The 18,729-nt window shown below is 38.6% G+C and overlaps 1 protein-coding gene across 2 annotated transcripts in view; it reads right to left on the bottom strand.

The window, feature by feature from the left end:
* rrn3 (RRN3 homolog, RNA polymerase I transcription factor) overlaps positions 1-18,729 on the bottom strand; it is a 39,031-nt gene that overhangs the window by 16,103 nt on the left and 4,199 nt on the right. For both annotated transcript variants that reach the window (XM_043712123.1, XM_043712124.1), the window contains exons 2-11: positions 16,566-16,671; positions 16,424-16,480; positions 13,602-13,691; positions 13,240-13,369; positions 12,241-12,300; positions 9,882-9,945; positions 5,392-5,461; positions 4,389-4,487; positions 2,210-2,308; positions 1,143-1,275 (exon numbers count right to left, since the gene is read on the bottom strand). In XM_043712123.1, the coding sequence (XP_043568058.1) occupies positions 1,143-1,275; positions 2,210-2,308; positions 4,389-4,487; positions 5,392-5,461; positions 9,882-9,945; positions 12,241-12,300; positions 13,240-13,369; positions 13,602-13,691; positions 16,424-16,480; positions 16,566-16,658 (895 nt within the window). In that variant the 5' untranslated portion in view covers positions 16,659-16,671. The remainder of the gene's footprint in view (positions 1-1,142; positions 1,276-2,209; positions 2,309-4,388; positions 4,488-5,391; positions 5,462-9,881; positions 9,946-12,240; positions 12,301-13,239; positions 13,370-13,601; positions 13,692-16,423; positions 16,481-16,565; positions 16,672-18,729) is intronic.

Genomic DNA, 18,729 nt, shown 5'->3' with positions numbered 1-18,729 from the left:
GGCATTTTTGCAAGAGTTAGGGTGGGAAGAGGTGTAATCCAGGTAGCTGTGGGAGTCGGTGGGTTTGTAGAAGGTGTCAGTGTCAAGTCGGTCGTCACTGATGGAGATGGAGAGGTCCAGGAAGGGGAGGGAGGTGTCAGAGATGGTCCAGGTAAATTTAAGGTCAGGGTGGAATGTGTTGGTGAAGTTGATGAATTGCTCAACCTCCTCGCGGAAGCACGAGGTGGCGCCAATGCAGTCATCAATGTAGCAGAGGAAGTGGTGGGGAGTGGTGCCGGTGTAATTATGGAAGATCGACTGTTCTACGTAGCCAACAAAGAGACAGGCATAGCTGGGGCGCATACGTGTGCCCATGGCTACCCCTTTGGTCTGGAGGAATTGGGAGGATTCGAAGGAGAAACTGTTAAGGGTGAGGGCCAGTTCGGCCAAACGAGAGTGTCGGTGGAAGGGTACTGTTGGGGATGTCGGGAGAGGAAAAAACGGAGGGCCTGGAGGCCTTGGTCATGGTGGATGGAGGTGTAGAGGGATTGGATATATAAATACTGTGGCTACAAGAACAGGTCAAGAGGCGAGGTATACTGCAGCAAGTAACTCCCCAATGCTTGTCCATCATCTACGAGGTGTAAGTCAGGAGTGTGATAAAATATTCTCTAACTGCCTGAATGAGTGCGGCTCCACCAACATTTAAAGACAAAGCTATCTGTTTGATTGGCACACCATCCAACACTAACACACAGTGGAGGAGTATATACCAGGTACAAGATACACTACAGTAACTCACTAGTGCTCCTTTAACAGCACCTTCCAAACTTGCAAACTCTACTGTTTTGAATGATAAGGGTAGCAAATATTTGAGAACAGCACAAGCTATAATTTCCCCTCTGAACCACAGACAATTCTCACTTGCAACAACATGGCAATTCCTTCACTGTCGTTCAATTAAAATCCTAGAATTCTCTGCCTTAAACACCATGGACTGCTGCAGTTCAAGGTGGTGGCTCACCACCACCTTCTCAAGGACATCCAGTAATGGGCCTTAAATGTTGACATAGTTAAGTCTTGCCAATATCCCATAATAACTGAGTAAAATAATTTTATTACTAAGAAGATACTATGAAATAGCAAATCAGTATTGTTCACACCATTATCATAACAGATGTCCTTTATATAAGCCAGCAAAACAGACATCAGAATGTCCAATCTTTCAGCCACTGGATGAGCCATCTCGTCATTTGGTGGTGACAAACGAATTTTCTGCTTCTCTTCATCCTCATCCTGCACAGACAGAAAACATACGAACAGAAGGCCATAAGAAAAATATGAAGTAGCCGAGAAAATGCACTGTTAACATTCTCACTTCCCTCCACCACCGATCAGTTCCAACCATGCCCAAAGCACACAGCTCTCACAGGAGCTATTCTTCATACACTGTCAAGCAGTAGCTGGGATGCAAAGTTGGTTTGCATTTTTTTTGCCCAACAAGGTCTAAAAATCCACTGGGTTTTTAACTCATGCAAAATGAGTTAGACAGTGATGAGCTACTAGCAAAAGGAAAAGCATATGCCCAGATCCATTTTACATATTACATTCAAACTCCCATATCTCACTGGCACTTACCAGATACTACTTAACAATACAATAAATCATTCATATTTCCATGCTGTTGTGGACAGATTCTTCTGATAATTTTATATACTTTGAGACACATTTACTGCAAAGTTTCCAAATCACAGGGAAGTTCAAAGTTGAATTGTGTTACTGTACAGACCAGCTTGTAAAATTCAACATACTACATATGTAGTGGATAATGTATTGTTTTGCTGATCATATTTCAAATGCTTACAAGATGCTAAGTTGCACCACTCATTAACTTTTCAAAATTGTTGACCATCACTAATTAAAAGTTTATCAAAGCTTTTGATATTCCATAGTCAATGTAAAAGCTAGGACCATGGCAATATCAAAACAAATTAGGAAATGTACTCTACTCTTTGTCAGACTTATAAAAGGGAGAGGAGGTAGGTTATTTGCATCATTTACAGCTGTAAGGAGCCTAGATCTATGGAGGTACATTTTTATTTGTGGCAGTGGTGTGATATTCCTCAGCATGTCTTAATATTTTGCATTAAAATTCTATACAACTTTCAGTTACAATTGATACAAATATTCACAGAAAATACAGGCTTTAAACAGTTTTCAAAGTAATTACCATATCAAAGAGGCCTTCCTCTGCACATGTAGACAATCCATTCTTAGTCTCAGCAACAGTTTCTTCTGCATCCTCAATGTCATTACGAGATGCACTGACCTGGGAAATAATGCAACCATTACTACACCTTCCAAACTTTTTTTTTACATGTTTAGAAATAAATGTAAAATTTAGGTTGTATTAAGTTATATTTCACAACATCCTTTAGGGTAAGCCCAATACGATTGTGCATCGATATCCAAGTCAAATACTGCATCAGAAAAGAACATACAACACTGAGTTCATTCAAACAGAATTAACAGTGAATAAAATTTAAGTAATCTCTGCCAAAAGTAACAATAAAAGCCAGAATCTGTGCTAGGAGAGCAGTAGTTGTACATTAAACCGGAACTAAATGCACTATATATAATTCTTCTGGATTTTCAAAAGGCCTTTGATAAGGTGTCCCATAATAGACTAATAAGTAAAGTTATAATGTGTGGGATCAGGATGCAAGTAGAATGGATTACTAACTTTAAGACAGAAAGCAGAGTGTGAGGGTAAAGGAGAATTCATTGACAAAATGAAGCTCAACACAGATAAATATTAGATGATAAAATGGATTTATGGACTTGAACAAGTTGACCAAATATAAGAACAGGTAATTGATCAACTAGTGTGAACTGTACTGAGTCTACAAGAAACAGGAACTGGGCTCTAAGAATGGAGTGTATTAAAGCTGTAGAAACTATAGCATAAGGAAACCACAGAACAATGGAAGCAAGAACAGGTATTAGAAACATCGGGAGGTAACAATCACAGAAACATGTGGGAATGTGTTAGCTGAAGGTGAATGAACAGAGTGGGTGGATCTTAAACATAAGATTTAACCCCAGCCAAAAGGCCGATTGGTAGCAAGAACCTTGGATCAGCTTGCATGGAAGGGCCTTGGGTCAGATATGCATCAACAGAACAGGAACCCTGAAGCCAAGATGTGCATCTCAACTGATGGTTGTAATTGCTTGTATCATCCATTTGTTTGAATAAACAACAACTTAATCTTGTTTCAGTCTGCACAAGCGAGTGTCATTTGGAAAGGCACAACAGTTCATTTTGGTAGGAAGAATAGACAGGTTACTTATTACTTAAAGGGTGGAAATCCAGATGAAGCAGAAAAACAAATGGTTGTCAGAGTACAAACACATCAATCACTACATTGCACCACAGATTAGTAAGGACATGGAAGAAACAAAACTGGGTTTTAGCCAAACCTGCATGAAACCTTGGTTAGACCACACACAGTAACATGTACACTGCTTGTTGCTTTATTTATTTGTTGCTTTATTTATCTACAGTCTATAGCATATCTATATATAAATAAATATATATTTTAAAAATAATCATACAAATACACAATAATAAAGGATTAACAATTGGATTTCTTTCCTCGATAAAAGGCTGAAGAGTAAATACAAATCTTTCAAATTATGAAAAGTTCTGACAGAATGGATAGAGTGAGAATGCTTCCCCTTAGAGGGAGGAGCATAATTAAGGGTCATCAATATAAGATTCTTACCAAGAAATCACATAGGGAATTCACAAGAAACCTCTACCCAAGGAGTGACAGGAATGTGCAACCTGTTGCCACAGACTATGTATGAAGTGAAAAGTATAGATGCATTTCAGGGAAAGCTGGACAAACATGAGGGAAAAGGGAATAGACAGTTATAATGGTGGATTTAGATAAAGAAAAAAGGAGCTTCGAGTGGAGCATAAACCTTGGCATGGACTAATTAGGTTGCATGGTCTTTTTCTGTGGTGTTTATCCTGTGTCATTAAAAAAAAAATTCACACTCTTTTTGCTTCAGCTCCATTTTGTCATATAAGGAACATTAGTATAATGAAATCAGGGATAGATGCTATAAATAGTCCATTGCTAAAGCTTTAAACATTTTCTACAACATGATTTACATTCTTAGCAACATTCTAACTCTTTTAGGACAAAATGTTAAATAAATAGTGACAACTGTACTTTTCTTTCAAGAAAAACAAAATTAGGTAGTTAAAACAAAAATTGCAAATGCATTGTTCTTGCAGTATCTGAGAAATCTTAGTCATTTGAATTAAAGCAAGAAGTTAATTACCAACCACTTACAAATGACGCACTTCAGAATTTTAATTCAAGTTGCTGAGTACTTACGTCCAGTTTTAGGAATTTTTCCACTACAAGTTCCAAAATCTTTAAGCGCAGCACTGGGAAATATACAGTGATCCTCAGTAAATTGTGCACATAACATTCCTGACAAAAATCAGTAAAATATATATTTACATAAATTGATGGTTCATTTATTTCAAATCATATAAGTTAGGCTGTCAGCAAAATAGTAAATGAATTTTCAAAAAGTTTAAACTATATTTTTTCAAAATGAACATTTGATGGCTATTTGTCCACTTAACGAAGTCTGCAAACATAAATTAATTGGTTTATTGTGGCAATTTTGGCTAACTTCTGCTGACAAGAAACATTCAGAAAAAGGCCAATATGACAGTAAAAAGAGCATGGTTTTATGGAGAAAGTAACTCAGTATCATACCCATAAGAAGAAGTTTTATGGAAATACGTTTTTGCAGTTATACCTATTGAAATGTTGTTTTGTTTTGAAATTGGATTTCCCATTCACGTGCCCTTTGTTGCTTTGCCACAAAATGCAACTGTTTTCATTATTACACTTATTTCATGTTAGAGGTTCAACCAAGTTTTTTTTTTCTCAATTTGTACTTTTAGCTCTCTTCACTGTTTTTGAAAAAGGGAATCAGCAGCCTCACTTATTTTACCAGGTGCCAGGCTACACTGTAATGGCCATAAGAGTTGACATTTATGTTGCACGATGTGCAGACAGATGAGCAGAATTCAACATGCCAGAATTAATGGTTGCTGATCACCCCATTGCTCCTAGTTTGTTAAAAGACTCGTTTGTTTTTGTCCGTTGAAGTTGCAAGTTCCAGCCAGTTTCGTCCAAATAGATAGTACAGAAATATTTTGCTGGAACTAGTTGCAAAACCTTCACAATAAAAGTGAATGTTTTTAAAAAGTCAAAGAAACTCAGAATTTAAATGCGATTGATTTATAACACTAGCAAATAATACATATTATAAAGGTGCTTTTGTTTTAGAGTTTGATGGCAAAGAAGATACTCTGCTTACCAGGATTCTGGCTGCTTTGTTTGCAAATGGAAATTTTTCAACCAGTATCGGCATCAAAAATTGTGGTGTACTGCCAATACAAAGTTTTAAAAATATACATTTTAGTTCAGTATATAAACAACTCATAATAAGAATGAGATAATCTCATTGAAACAAGATGCATTAATACGAGATCATAACTTAGGAAAACAATACAACAAACATAAGAAAACTACAATACAAAATCTGTGGATTGGACTGGATACCCTGAACAGCAATATACCTCCCTCATCATTCATCAATTACTTCAACTCAAGAGGATGAAAATAAGAACAGAAAAGAGATTCAGCAATATAACCAAAGATATCTGAGCGGAAGTTGCCACAAATATCCTTCAGGGAAGGAAATCTGCCATCCTCACATGAACTAGTTCAAATGTGACCCCAGAGCCACAGCAGTGAGGTTAACTCTTAACTGAGCTCTGTAATTGATGATCAAGAGTAGACAGATGGAGTGATAATTGGCCCAGTTGGATTTGTTATGCTTTTTATGTACAGGACATATCTGAGCAATTTTCCAAAGTGTCGGGTAAATTCCAGTGTTGTAACTGTTCTAGAACAGCTTGGTTAGGAAAGTGACAACTCTGGAACACTCGCCACAATGAGTACAAGAGCAGGTCAGAGGCTGAGAATACTGCAGCAATTAACTCTCCTCCTGACTCCGCAAACCCTACCCATCATCTACATGGCACAAGTCAGGAGTGTAATGGAATACTCCCCACTTGCCTGGAGGCGTGCAACTCCAGCAACACTCACCACCTAAGACAAAGCAGCCCACTTGATTGGCACTACCTCCACAAGCATCGATTTCCTCCACACTCAAACTGAGCAGCAGTAGTGTAAACTATCTACAAGATACACTGCAGAAATTCATCAAAGATCAATGGTCAGCCCCTTCCAAACCTAGGACTCCCATTTAGAAAGACAAGGGCAGCAGATAAATAGGAACACCACCACCTTCAAGTTCCCCTCCATGCCACTCACCATCCTGACTTAGAAACATAATGCCCTTCCTTCAGTGTGACTGGTTCAAAATCCTGGATTTCCTCACACTCACAGTCAATTAGGCACGTTTGCACACACACAAATATAAGTCTATGGGGTGAATTTGCATTTGTAGATTTATATTTGCAGATACATTCTATTTTGTTCAAAAAGTACACAATCTGTAGGCAATCAGTCCATGTGACATTTTATAAATTCCTACTTTGGAAACAGAACCAGGCTGACTCAAGGTTGGAATAAAGACCGACTCTAACCTCACACCTTTAGTGCATTGTGAGTTGAGATGTCACCCTTTTTTATAAAACTGTAAGTTACCTCCAGAATATGACTTGAAAGAAGTTCTGGGATTTATACATTTATGAATCGAAACCTGCAACCCATTCTCAGTGACTAAGATTTAACTAATCTAGGTTTGTTCAATACAGTGCATTAGTTGTATGACACTGTGATCTTTTACGATAGATTTGTGACCTATGATCCTGTCCCACTAACCACCTTATGAAGAAACAGCGCTCTGAAAGCCTGTACTTCACAAATAAACCTGTTGGATTATAACCCGGTGTTGTGTGATTTTTAACTTTATCCACCTCAGTCCAAAACTGGCACCTTCACAATGTGTTTGAAGAAGGTAGCTCACAATCACCTTCTCAAGGGCAATTAGGGACAGGAAATAAAAAGGTTGTTGCTGGCCCAACCACCAACATCCACATCCCATGAGTGAATAAAACAGTAGGCCATTCAGTCCAACTAGTCTGCTCTGCCATTCAATTAAATCAATTTAAGAATCATTAATTGCTTTGTACAAGAACTAGAACGATCTAAATTGCAGCTCATAGGTCAACATTTTAAGATTTATAGTTCTACTCAAGTGTAGTGTTTATCAGAATGGAAAATTGTTTTACTTACATAATCTAGAGGTACATTTTAGTGAAATTGCCATTTATGTGATGTGCCAGTGCCATCTACTGGTTTAACGCCATATAACACTTAAACGTCACAAAATAATAAGGATTAATAGGTTTAATGCAAATCACCTGACATCTAGATGTAACAATAGAATCTGTCATTATTCAATATTATTTAGCTGAAACCTGCCTGCATGATTAGAGTAAATGACAGGCTCAAAGGCGTTATGAGAAGAGGTTATACAAATCAGGACTGTTTTCTTTAGAATTGAGAAGATTAAGGGGCAATCTTAGATTAAATTAGATTAGATTAGATTACTTACAGTGCAGAAACAGGCCCTTCGGCCCAACAAGTCCACACCGACCCTCCGAAGAGCAACCCACCCAGACCCATTCCCCTAACACTACGGGCAATTTAGCATGGCCAATTCACCTGACCTGCACATCTTTGGACTGTGGGAGGAAACCCACGCAGACACAGGGAGAATGTGCAAACTCCACACAGACAGTTGCCCAAGGCGGGAATTGAACCCGGATCGCTGGCGCTGTGAGGCAGCAGTGCTAACCACTATGCCACCGTGCCGCCCTCGAAGTCTTCAACATATTAACGTAAAAGGGACGGTTGACAAAGATTAACTATTTCCACTAGTTGGGGATTCTAGAACTATAGGTCATAGTCTGAGAATTAGTGCCAGACCAGTCAGGTGCAATGTTAGGAAGCACCTCCACAAACAAAGGGTGGAAGAAGTTTGGAACTCTCTTCAACAAACGGCAGTGGATGCTGGATCTGGTGTTAATTTTAATTCTGGAGGTAGACAAACTTTTGTTAAGCAAATATATTGAGAATTACAGGCCAAAGGCAAGTATATGTAGTTATGTCACAGATCAGCTACGATCTCACTGAATAGCAGAGCAGGCTCAAGTAGCTGAATGGCCTACTCCTGTTGCCATGTTCATATATCTTATTGTAATAAACATACAGATGTATTACCTACCTGTTCTTTGTTAATACTAAACAAACACATTGATTTATCACTGGCATCTGAACCTGTAGAATTTATTTCAATGTATTCAGTTGATCTAGCTGCTATGCTACAAAAATACTACAGTTAGCCATAGTACATGGTCCAACATATATTTCTGTGGATGTAGGTTTGCTTGCTGAGCTGGAAGCTGAAAAATGTGTTGCTGGAAAAGCGCAGCAGGTCAGGCAGCATCCAAGGAGCAGGAGAATCAACGTTTCGGGCATAAGCCCTTCTTCAGCTGGAAGGTTTGTTTTGGACGTTTCGTCACCATACTAGGCAACATCTTCAGTGAGCCTCCGAATTCGGAGCCTAGGTTCGAAGACTCATTAAAGATGTTACCTAGTATGGTGACGAAATGTCTGAAAACCAAACCTCCAGCTGAGCGAGCAAACCTACATCCTGAACCTCAACCTGAGCTACAAATCTTCTCAAAACTCACTAATATATTTCTGTACTTGAATTCAGCATAAGTTTTCAAAAAGATCAATTCAAAAACATTATGATGTGTTTGTTTGATTTGTTTGTTTATGTGTTTAAGTTATTGTAGTCACATGTACAGAAATACATTGACAAGTGTTGTCTTGCAAGCAGATCATACCATAAAAAAGTGCATCAGGGTGGCAGAACAGAGTGCAGAATACAGCGCTGCAGCCACAGAGAAGGTATAAGAGAGATCAGAACTAACATTTGAGAGGCCCATTCAAAATTGTGACAACAGCAGGGAAGAAGCTGTTCTTGAATCTGTTGGTAGTGTTATAAAACTTGTACATCTTCTGTCCGACGGAAGAGGGTGGAAGATAGCACAACTGGGGTGGAAGGGGTCTTTGATTATGTCGGTTGCTTTCTCAAAGTATGACTTCACTTTGATCTCACAGGGAGAAGTCCATTTGAAAGTTAGCTAACTCATGGGTTTCAGATTTGATCACTAATCTACAGAGTGTTATTCTAGGTTAAAAATCACAGAACACCAGGTTATAGTCCAACAGATTTAATTGGAAGCACACTAGCTTTCGGAGCGACGTTCCTTTATCACCTGATGGAGCATCGCTCCGAAAGCTAGTGTGCTTCCAATTAAACCTGTTGGACTATAACCTGGTGTTGTGTGATTTTTAACTTTGTACATCCCAGTCCAACCGGCATCTCCAAATCAGTATTATTTTAGTTTAACTTGGATAATATGCTAAGTTGTCACTACTCCACTATCATTCATGTTCTCAGCTGTTAGTCTACCAATCACTATCTGTTTAAACAACTTAGAAAGAACACTTTCTCTCCTTCACTTAATAAGGCTTACCAAGATTGAAGAGAACAAACAATGGTTGACAATGCAACCTAGAATCTAATGCAATTTCCAAATTAGCTAACTGAATATTGCTGTTGCATCTAGTCCATTTTGCTTGTTATACATTATTAATTTTTGCAACTATCGCTTTATGTCATGCTACAATGGTTTCCTTCAATGAGGCTTACACTCGTGTCTGGCGCCATAGAAATTAATGGCAGAATGGTATACTTACGAAGGCACATATTTTGTTATGATCTGCAGAGCTCGATGACAAATATCAAAATTTCTGGGAAGATCTGTAAAGTGGGAATGTAACAGTTAAGAGTTCCTATTCTATTCAGACCCGGAGACAGTGTGTTGATTGCAGCACAAGAGGAAAAAAAAGAGACTTTAATTGGGAAAGTCCCACAATGTTTTAAAAGCAATAATATGGGCACAAGATCAAGATCTGAAGTTAAAGCCTTGCATCTGGTAGAGACATGCAACACAGGAATGCTTGGTACAGTCAATTAATGGATGAAAAATGGTTTTGTTTAAGTGTGGTGATATGGTACCAAAGAATGGTGGGCATAGGTCTATATTCACAGACTCACGAATTAAATTGGTAAATTCACTAGAGGTTATCAGGCACTTGCAACATTTCTCCCAAGAGAAATACTGCAAACCTCTATAATCAGGGTATTAGGATTCAGGGTATTATATGAGTGGCTATAAATGTGATATTCTTAAACATAAATTCTGCAATCAGTAAATAGGTAAATTAAATTTACCAGCTGACTCAATGATCTATTATAATTAATATTTCATCATTCAGACACATATTAAAAGATTACACTTTAAAGACTAAGACAGTCAAGGCAGCCTAGAAAAGTAAATACCTCTGACATAAACAAGTCACAGTGCCAAAAGAATGCTATGACAGAACCATAAAGGACACCAAGAAGACTGGAAGAGAAGATGATGAGCATAAAACAGTTAAAACAGCAAATATTAAGCCAGCCATTTCGTCAAAATAGATTTATTGGTTTCAACAGACTTGACGTTTTGTATTAACTTATAGATCTAATAGGAGATGGTGGCCTAGTGTGTTGCTGCTAGACCATTTATCCAGAAATCGAGAGTATGGTGCTGGTAAACCACAACAGGTCAGGCAGCATCCAAGGAGCGGGAGAATCGATGTTACGGACATAAGCACTTCATCAGGAATCTAGAAACTCAACTAATGCTTTGGGGACCCAGATTAAAAGCCTCTCACAGCAGATGGGAATAAAAACCATCTGGAATTAAAAATCTACTGGTGAAACCATTGTCAGAAAAACCCAACTGGCTCACTAACGTTGTTTCAATTTGTGCAGAGAATATTATGAATAAAATCATACTCTGTTGTTCAATATGTTTAGATCAATCATTTGGTGGTATGTCTTTAAATAAATTACTACAGAAAATTCAAAATAGTTGGGCAATAGGTTGAGCTACCTTTTGATTCCAGGGACCCATTTCCAACTCTATTACAGGGGAAAATCAATTAGGAGAAAGTGAGGACTGCAGAAGCTAGAGATCAGAGTCGAGAGTGTGGTGCTAGAAAAGGAATGAGAAAGGCTTATGCCCAAAACGTCAATTCTCCTGCTCTTCGGATGCTGCCTGACTTGCTGTGCTTTTCCAGCATCACACTCTCGACAATTACAAGAGAAACCAAGATATGGCCATTGTGAAAAACTGGAGAAGATTTACACAGGCAACTAATTAAAATACTATCTCCAGGATGCCAGACACTGGGTGGTTAGATTAGATTACTTAACGTGCAAACTCCACACAGTCAGTCGCCTGAGGCGGGAATTGAACCCGGGTCTCTGGCGCTGTGAGGTAGCAGTGCTAACCACTGTGCCACCGTGCCGCCCACAGCAGTTGGCAGGACCAATAGAAGTGACTGAGGCAATGGGATCCAGTAGCCTCACAGGAGGTGGACACTGATGAGGCAGTTGGAGCATCATGTTACAGAAGTTGCAAATGATGCAAAATATACTAGGGTTACATATGCCAAACATCATTGCGAAGTGGGAACTCCTATTCAGGATAGCTTGTGGTAGCACTCGGCATAGTTGGGTTGCTTTGCAGGATGTGGCTCTAGCCTCTCCCACACCCTGACATCAAGAGGCCACCACGTTGCTATCTACAGGCTTCAGCAATACTGGAAGGCCATCAGCTATGTGGAACATCCAAGTATTATCTTCATTTGAATACCTACCGTGTCAAGCAGGTAACTGTCAAACCTCACTCCCATCCCCTCAGTAAAATGTCAGATACAGGAAAATGGCATCTATAGTGAAGTTCAAGTAATCCCACCTCTGCCTCAGCATGAAAATTAATTTGTTAACTCAGGAAGAGTCTCCTTCCAGAGATGTTGCCAGACCTGCTGGCTCCAAAATAGCAGAGAAACAGTATATATTGCAAAAGATGTGAAATGTAGTCATTGGGGCTTCATTATTAAAGCAGCAGTACTTGAGGACATTACAGAGAATTGTTATAAATCTTCAGAATCCAGATTATTCAAAATGTCAATATGGCCATCTCTACAAAAACAAAATACTTACTTTCATCCTCATCTTCAGAGTCTGAAATATCCACACCATTTTCTTGGATAACAATTCTCCCTATATGAAACATATACACATGGATTGATATTAAAATATAAGAGAGCCACAAATAAACAAACGAAAGTTTATTAAAAGCTTCAGAAAGATCTTGTTTCCACTCTACCTCACAATATCTCTTCTCTCCTAGATGCATTTTTTAATATTCTATCTAATCCGTTTCTTGCAGCTGCCACTTGACAACTTACTTCCTGTAAACTCTCCAATGATTTGAGCATCACCATCATATTACTCTCATCCTGTTCTCCCTTTTACTGCACAGTTCTCTTTTTGCACCGAGCAGGAAGTTTATGTATGATAAATGAAATAAATCTCTGTATAATTGATATCTACTCCTACAGACAGAAACTATAAATAACAATCTGAGTTTACTGCTCCTCCAAATGAGCAAATCCAACAATAACTCTCATTTAGATATTCTCTAATCAACTGGCTCAGAGATGATATTATAGATGTTTTGAACCTGAGCCTCCTGGCTCAGAGGTAGGGACACTAGCAGTGCGCCATACGGGCTCTATTAACTCTCATTTACAACTTGGTTTGATCCTTGTTTCCATCTGCTCCTAATTAAAACAACAGCTGCACCTATTTCTATGTTGTAGGGATTAGCTGAAACTCACACCAGCCTTCCAATAGTGCTAGCTGCATGAAACACTGACAGATCAATTGCATTCTCAGTAGGAGAGTGTGATTTATGAGAAACTAAACTTAATTTGAAAACATATAATTCTGGTTTGTTCATTACTATTGTTCACAAAACCAAGCCTATCAAAACGTACTCAATAATTCTGTACTGCACTAAAACGTAAGTGACTGAAAGGTATTGCCCGATTAATCACTTGAACCAAAGAAACAGCTCTTCTCTTTCACAGTTAAAGGACATAAGACTATGCATTTCACAATGTATTGGAAAAGAGAAAATAAGGAATGGTTTCATACCTGGGACAAAACTGGAGACCAGCATACTAAGGCAAGACCGCAGATATACTGTCTGTGCTGACACGAGGTTACTTAAGAAGGCCAAGTATTCCTCTACCACCATTGGGCTTCGGGACAGCCATGGCAGCTTCTGAAATTATTTTTGTAAAAATCTGATGGTCTTTATATATCTCTTAAAATTGTTTTTAAACTTTCAGGTCTTATCTAAATATCTTAATTAACAGTTGTAATTTGCTATGTGGCAATGTAACAATGGCAGATTTAAGAAAACTCAAGCCCATCAATAAGAGCTATTCAGCAATGAAATACAGCAAATATTTTCTGACCAATCTTGATATGCATAAAAATTCAGAGAAGCTAACCAGTATTTTGCTAACAACGTGTTCAAATTCCTTTGTTAACTGTGCTACAGCATCACGAAATTCCTGAAGCCAGTTGATTATTTGAGCATCCTGGGGGAGAAAATAAATAACACTTTAATATAAACTTCCAAATGTAATGATTGAAGTGAATTCTATTTATTTAGAACATTATGACATGCTCAGAATAATTCACCAAGTGCTTTACAACCATAGAACTGCTCTGAAATGCAGTCACTGTTAACAGGTAGATAGTACTGTCAAAATACTGTCACAGAGCGAAATAAACAAATAAAATTGCATCAACTAATTTTCTCAAGCATTGCTCAAGGGAGAAAAAGTGTCCAGGATCCCAGGGAAAATTTCTGGAGTTTCTAGGACGTTATCTGGATTGGAAGGTTTGAATTACAAGGAGAGGTTGGAAAAGCTGAGAGTTTTTTTTCCCTAGAGCATTTGAGTCTGAGAGGTGACCTCATAGAGGTCTATAAAATCATGACAGGCCTCCATAAGGTAGATAACCAACAGTTTTTCCCCATCATAGGGGAATCCAAAACTAGAAGGCATAGGTTTTAGGTGAGAAGGAAGAGATACAAACAAGTCCATAGGGGCAATTTATTCACACACTGGACGATAAGAGTCTGGAACGAGCTGCCAGAAGTGTGGTGGAGTCAAGTACAATTTTGTCATTTAAGAAACATTTGGACATTACATGGATGGGATAGGTATGGAGGGATATGGACCAAATGCAGACAAATGGAACTAAATTAACTGCGAAAACTGGGTGGCATGGACAAGTTGGACCAAGGGCCTATTTCCATGCTGTAAACCTTTAAGTATTGCCACAGGATCTTTCTTCCTGAATCATCAGTGCACGCACAGAACCACAGTTTAACATTAAATCAGAAAAACTTCAATAAATAATCCATTAAGAGAATGAAGAAGGAAAAGACAAGCAGATTTGCATTTATAGAACAGAACCATTGAAGGGTTACTGAACTCAAAATGTTAACTATGCTTTTCTCTCTACAGGTGCTGCTGAATTTCTCCAGCACTTTCTATTTTTGCACCAAGGATAACGCTCAAATCATTTCCAAAATTGGGCTTTAGGATTACTTATGTCCACCTTAGAAAGTAGCCATGGCCTTGGTTTAACATTTTGTCCAAACTGTGACACTTCTGACAGTGCAATTCACCCTTAATACTGCAATGGAGGGTCAATCTACATTTTGTGCACAAGTCTCTTAAGTGGAACATGAATCCACAAAGTTGTGTCTCAAACATGAGCGTGGAAACAACCGAAGGACAGCAGAAACAAAACAAGCAGCTTAATATAAACAACAGTCACCTCAGGCGACTGACTGTGTGGAGTTTGCACGTTCTCCCCGTGTCTGTGTGGGTTTCCTCCGGGCGAAGTATAATTGTGTCAACTTTGAACGGGAAGGCAGAACGCCTTCTCCAACGAATGCATGCCTGTTGATTCGTTGTATCAGTTAGGATTCTGTGAATAAACTGCTGTCTGCGTCTAATCATAGTTGCCAGTGTGAGTCTCTTCTTCCAAAAGAATACGCAAAGACGGGACCCTGCGGGTCCGTCTTAACACTATAGAACAAATTTACAAGAAGGAAATAGAATCAGTTAAACGAAGAAAGGTTTCTAAACTATCAACTTTAATTTTTGACCAGATTTTTCTTCAAAAGGCCAAAATGCATTGATTTTATTTAACAATGCTGATGGTAGTTGTAATATTAAATCTCAGTTCACACACTTGGATTCAATATTTTAATTAATATGAAATACTATTTTAGGCCTAGAATTAATAATTAGCACAGTCAAAATTACCTCAGTGTATAATTTCACCAAAAGGCTAAAGAATTTTTTAGAAGTCTGTTTGCTTGTTTTATGCCTTCAAATTATTCTCAGTTTTCCCTTTTTGGAGAATTGTGACAAGTGTTGGAAGGATTAACAGGCTGATCATTAACTGATTGAATCACATCGTGAACGTACTTCCTTCGTACCACAAACATCCCTGTGGCCAATAAGTCCCAGAGTGAGACCTGAACCTGTAACCTCTGGCTCAGTAGAAGGGGCATTACTCATTGAGTCCATCATCCCATTCCTAACCATATTAACACAATAATTTTATATTTAAGTACTGTTTAAATCATCAGCTGCCCAAACACTGTTTGGTGTTGAGCAAACAGCATCAGAAAATGATGGGCCTTTTCCTTGTGTGTCTGCTGTTATATTATAGACTTTAATTTAGGTGGATGATATTGTCTTTTGGAGGTAAGGATTGAGAGCCTTTGGGACCAAGATAGTAGTTGCAGTGTGGTGCTATGAGAATGGCAGTTTTTTCAGTGAATTTCCACAAATAAGAAAAGTTTGAAGACATCTGTTTTGCATCAACTACTTGTGAGTGAGACAATGTTATTGCCCTGGGGTCCTACCCAAAGTTAGACTAAAACTACTCAAAATTTATTTGTTAGCAGTGAGACAGACAGATCTAGTGTACGTTTAGACTTCAAAAGTAACATTAGTGCTGAACTCAGGATTCACACTGTTTCATCCCAGAGTCAAAATTATGCCTACCATCTAGATTTACACTACCACTTTAATCCAACACTAGTGCAAATAATCCTTGCATCTGCTAATCTAAAATAGATATAAAGAAACAGGTCCACCATATTCACAAAATTAAAATGATTTGTTATTAAGGCATACAAACCTTACAGATTAAATGCAAATCATTAGAATTGTAAAGTTCAATATGTATAACGGGAAAATGCTGCACAAGTAAAATGCATATAAAAGAATTTGTTGATTACCTTTATTTCTGGATCATCCAGCTGTGTCATCAGCAAATCATAATCCACAGTATCTCCCTAAGAATAAAAATGAATCAAATTTACAGAAAGGTGAGAACATTTGTTGCACATCTATATAATTATTTGGTATAACTTATGTTACCTGTTTATATTTCTTTAAGATTTCTGTAACTGTTCCACCAAATCGCACAGCTTTCCTTGGTGGAGAACTGAAGAACTCACTTTCTCCCAACATTGTCAATGGAAGCCTTCAGGAAATTAGAAAGAATTATTCGTACATTGTAAATGTATCCTTCTGTGATATTTTTTAAATCAGTTATCGTACCATCATAAAAAGAATACACCCTTGATCCTTCTGTCAACTCTTCCTTTACAAAATCCATTCCAAAGTCCTGCACCTCCAGGTTTTCTCTTCTCCCTTGTTCCCACTCTTTCTGCTTCTATCCTGCCCTAACCATTCGCAGATTCAATCCCACATGTCCTCCCACACTATTACATTATCCTTCTAAACTGAGCTTCCTGCCACATGCCATCCTCCCTTAACGTACACGTAAATATCCTCAGTGATGTAAGGTGTGAGATTTTATTATTATTTGAATTTGGATTTTGAACTAATGGATTTTGGTCTGTGTGTTTATATGGCCTAATGATTAACTTGTCAGCATTTCTGAAGTCTTTTTTTTTCAAAAAAACTAGCATGACAGGCAGACATCCTGGCGTGTTAATGAGAATTTGTTTGCATTGGGAGAATTATACCAGCAGTGAAGTATACATTGAAGAGCATCAGTTAGAAGGGTCAAAAGCTTTATTTTTGGCTGAGGCAAAACACCATCAGTTGGAAAGCTTTTGGTTTCAGTTTGCAGAAGTCCTGATTGAAGTCATGTCTGAAACTGTTTCTCCAAGAGGAAGCAATTAGTTCAGAAAAGTTAGGAAATAAGTTACCTCAAGATACAGGTTTTCATTTGAAAAACATAAGACCATGAGCATTTGGTCAGAACCCTGAAGGGGTTATCTGACACTAAGAAAGTCTAAGCTCTGTGTGATTACTTAAGGAAAAAAACTATCAAATGATCAAGACCAGGAACTGAAAGCAATAGTTAAGTCAAACCCAGAGATATGACAGAGAAGGGAATTCTCTCTGGTGTTTGAGATGGAATATTGCATTTTTACTGTTTTGAAATCTTCCAAATTATGTTATATATACACAGCATGATTTATTCTATTTTATCTTTTGTTTTGCATAATAAACTTGGTCTATTTCTAGAACCAGATTTGTAGCTTTGCATGCTTATGTTTCAGTGAAAAACTATCTTTTTTTAAGATTAGATTACTTAGTGTGGAAACAGGCCCTTTGGCCCAACAAGTTCACACAGACCCTTCGAAGAGCAACCCGCCCAGACCCATTCGCCTACATTTACCCCTTCACCTAACACTACGGGCAATTTAGCATGGCCAATTACCTAATCTGCACATCTTTGGACTGTGGGAGGAAACCGGAACACTCGGAGTTCCGAGGCGAGGAAACCCACGCAGACACTGGGAGAATGTGCAAGCTCCACCCAGACAGTTGCCCGAGGCGGGAATTGAACCCAGGTCTCTGGCGCTGTGAGGCAGCAGTGCTAACCACTGTCACCGTGCCGTACCTTGTTAAATAAAACACAAAATATGATCAAACCAGATTTCAGACCTGTGATTATTTTCATGCTAGCACCCCTGTAAATCAGGTATTCAAACTCTGCTGCAGGTCTGAAACAGTTCTAATTGAAGTCTTAAATTTCATTCTTTGGCTGACAAAGGTGCACTGACACAGTTCTTCTCAACATCTTTTGCAGAATTTGACACAGCATCATTCCCCAAAACCCATCTTCCATTGTTAAACTGAGTAGGAGTTCTTTGCCAGCATCCAAGACTATGACCACCATCTCCCCACCCATGTGTTTCAAATGGGTCATTCAGGGCTTGCAAGCTGAGGTAGCAATGGCTGCCACTGTGGAGCTCCACTCCTACAACTCCCAAGTCTTCTCCTGTTCCTTATCCCCATTCTTTCAGCTTCTATCCTGTCCCTTTACAGATTCACACCACAATCCATACTTTTAATACTCCCCACCACAACTGACCTTCCCCCAGCCCCCACCTACTTTTCAACATTCCCCCATAACATTTTCTCATTTTCTAGCCCATGGTCGTTTTCCCCCTCCCACATTCACTCTCTCCTTCCCCTTTGTCCTTCCACATTCACTCTCGTCACCTACCACACCCATCAATTCTTCCTTGCCCCATCCTCCTCTCTCTCCCCCACACTCTCC

The sequence above is a fragment of the Chiloscyllium plagiosum genome, chromosome 21 (assembly GCF_004010195.1).
Source record: "Chiloscyllium plagiosum isolate BGI_BamShark_2017 chromosome 21, ASM401019v2, whole genome shotgun sequence".
In the NCBI taxonomy this organism is placed as follows: domain Eukaryota; kingdom Metazoa; phylum Chordata; class Chondrichthyes; order Orectolobiformes; family Hemiscylliidae; genus Chiloscyllium; species Chiloscyllium plagiosum.
The sequence above is the reverse complement of the archived record's forward strand: the minus strand, read 5'-3'. Positions and strand labels throughout refer to the sequence as shown.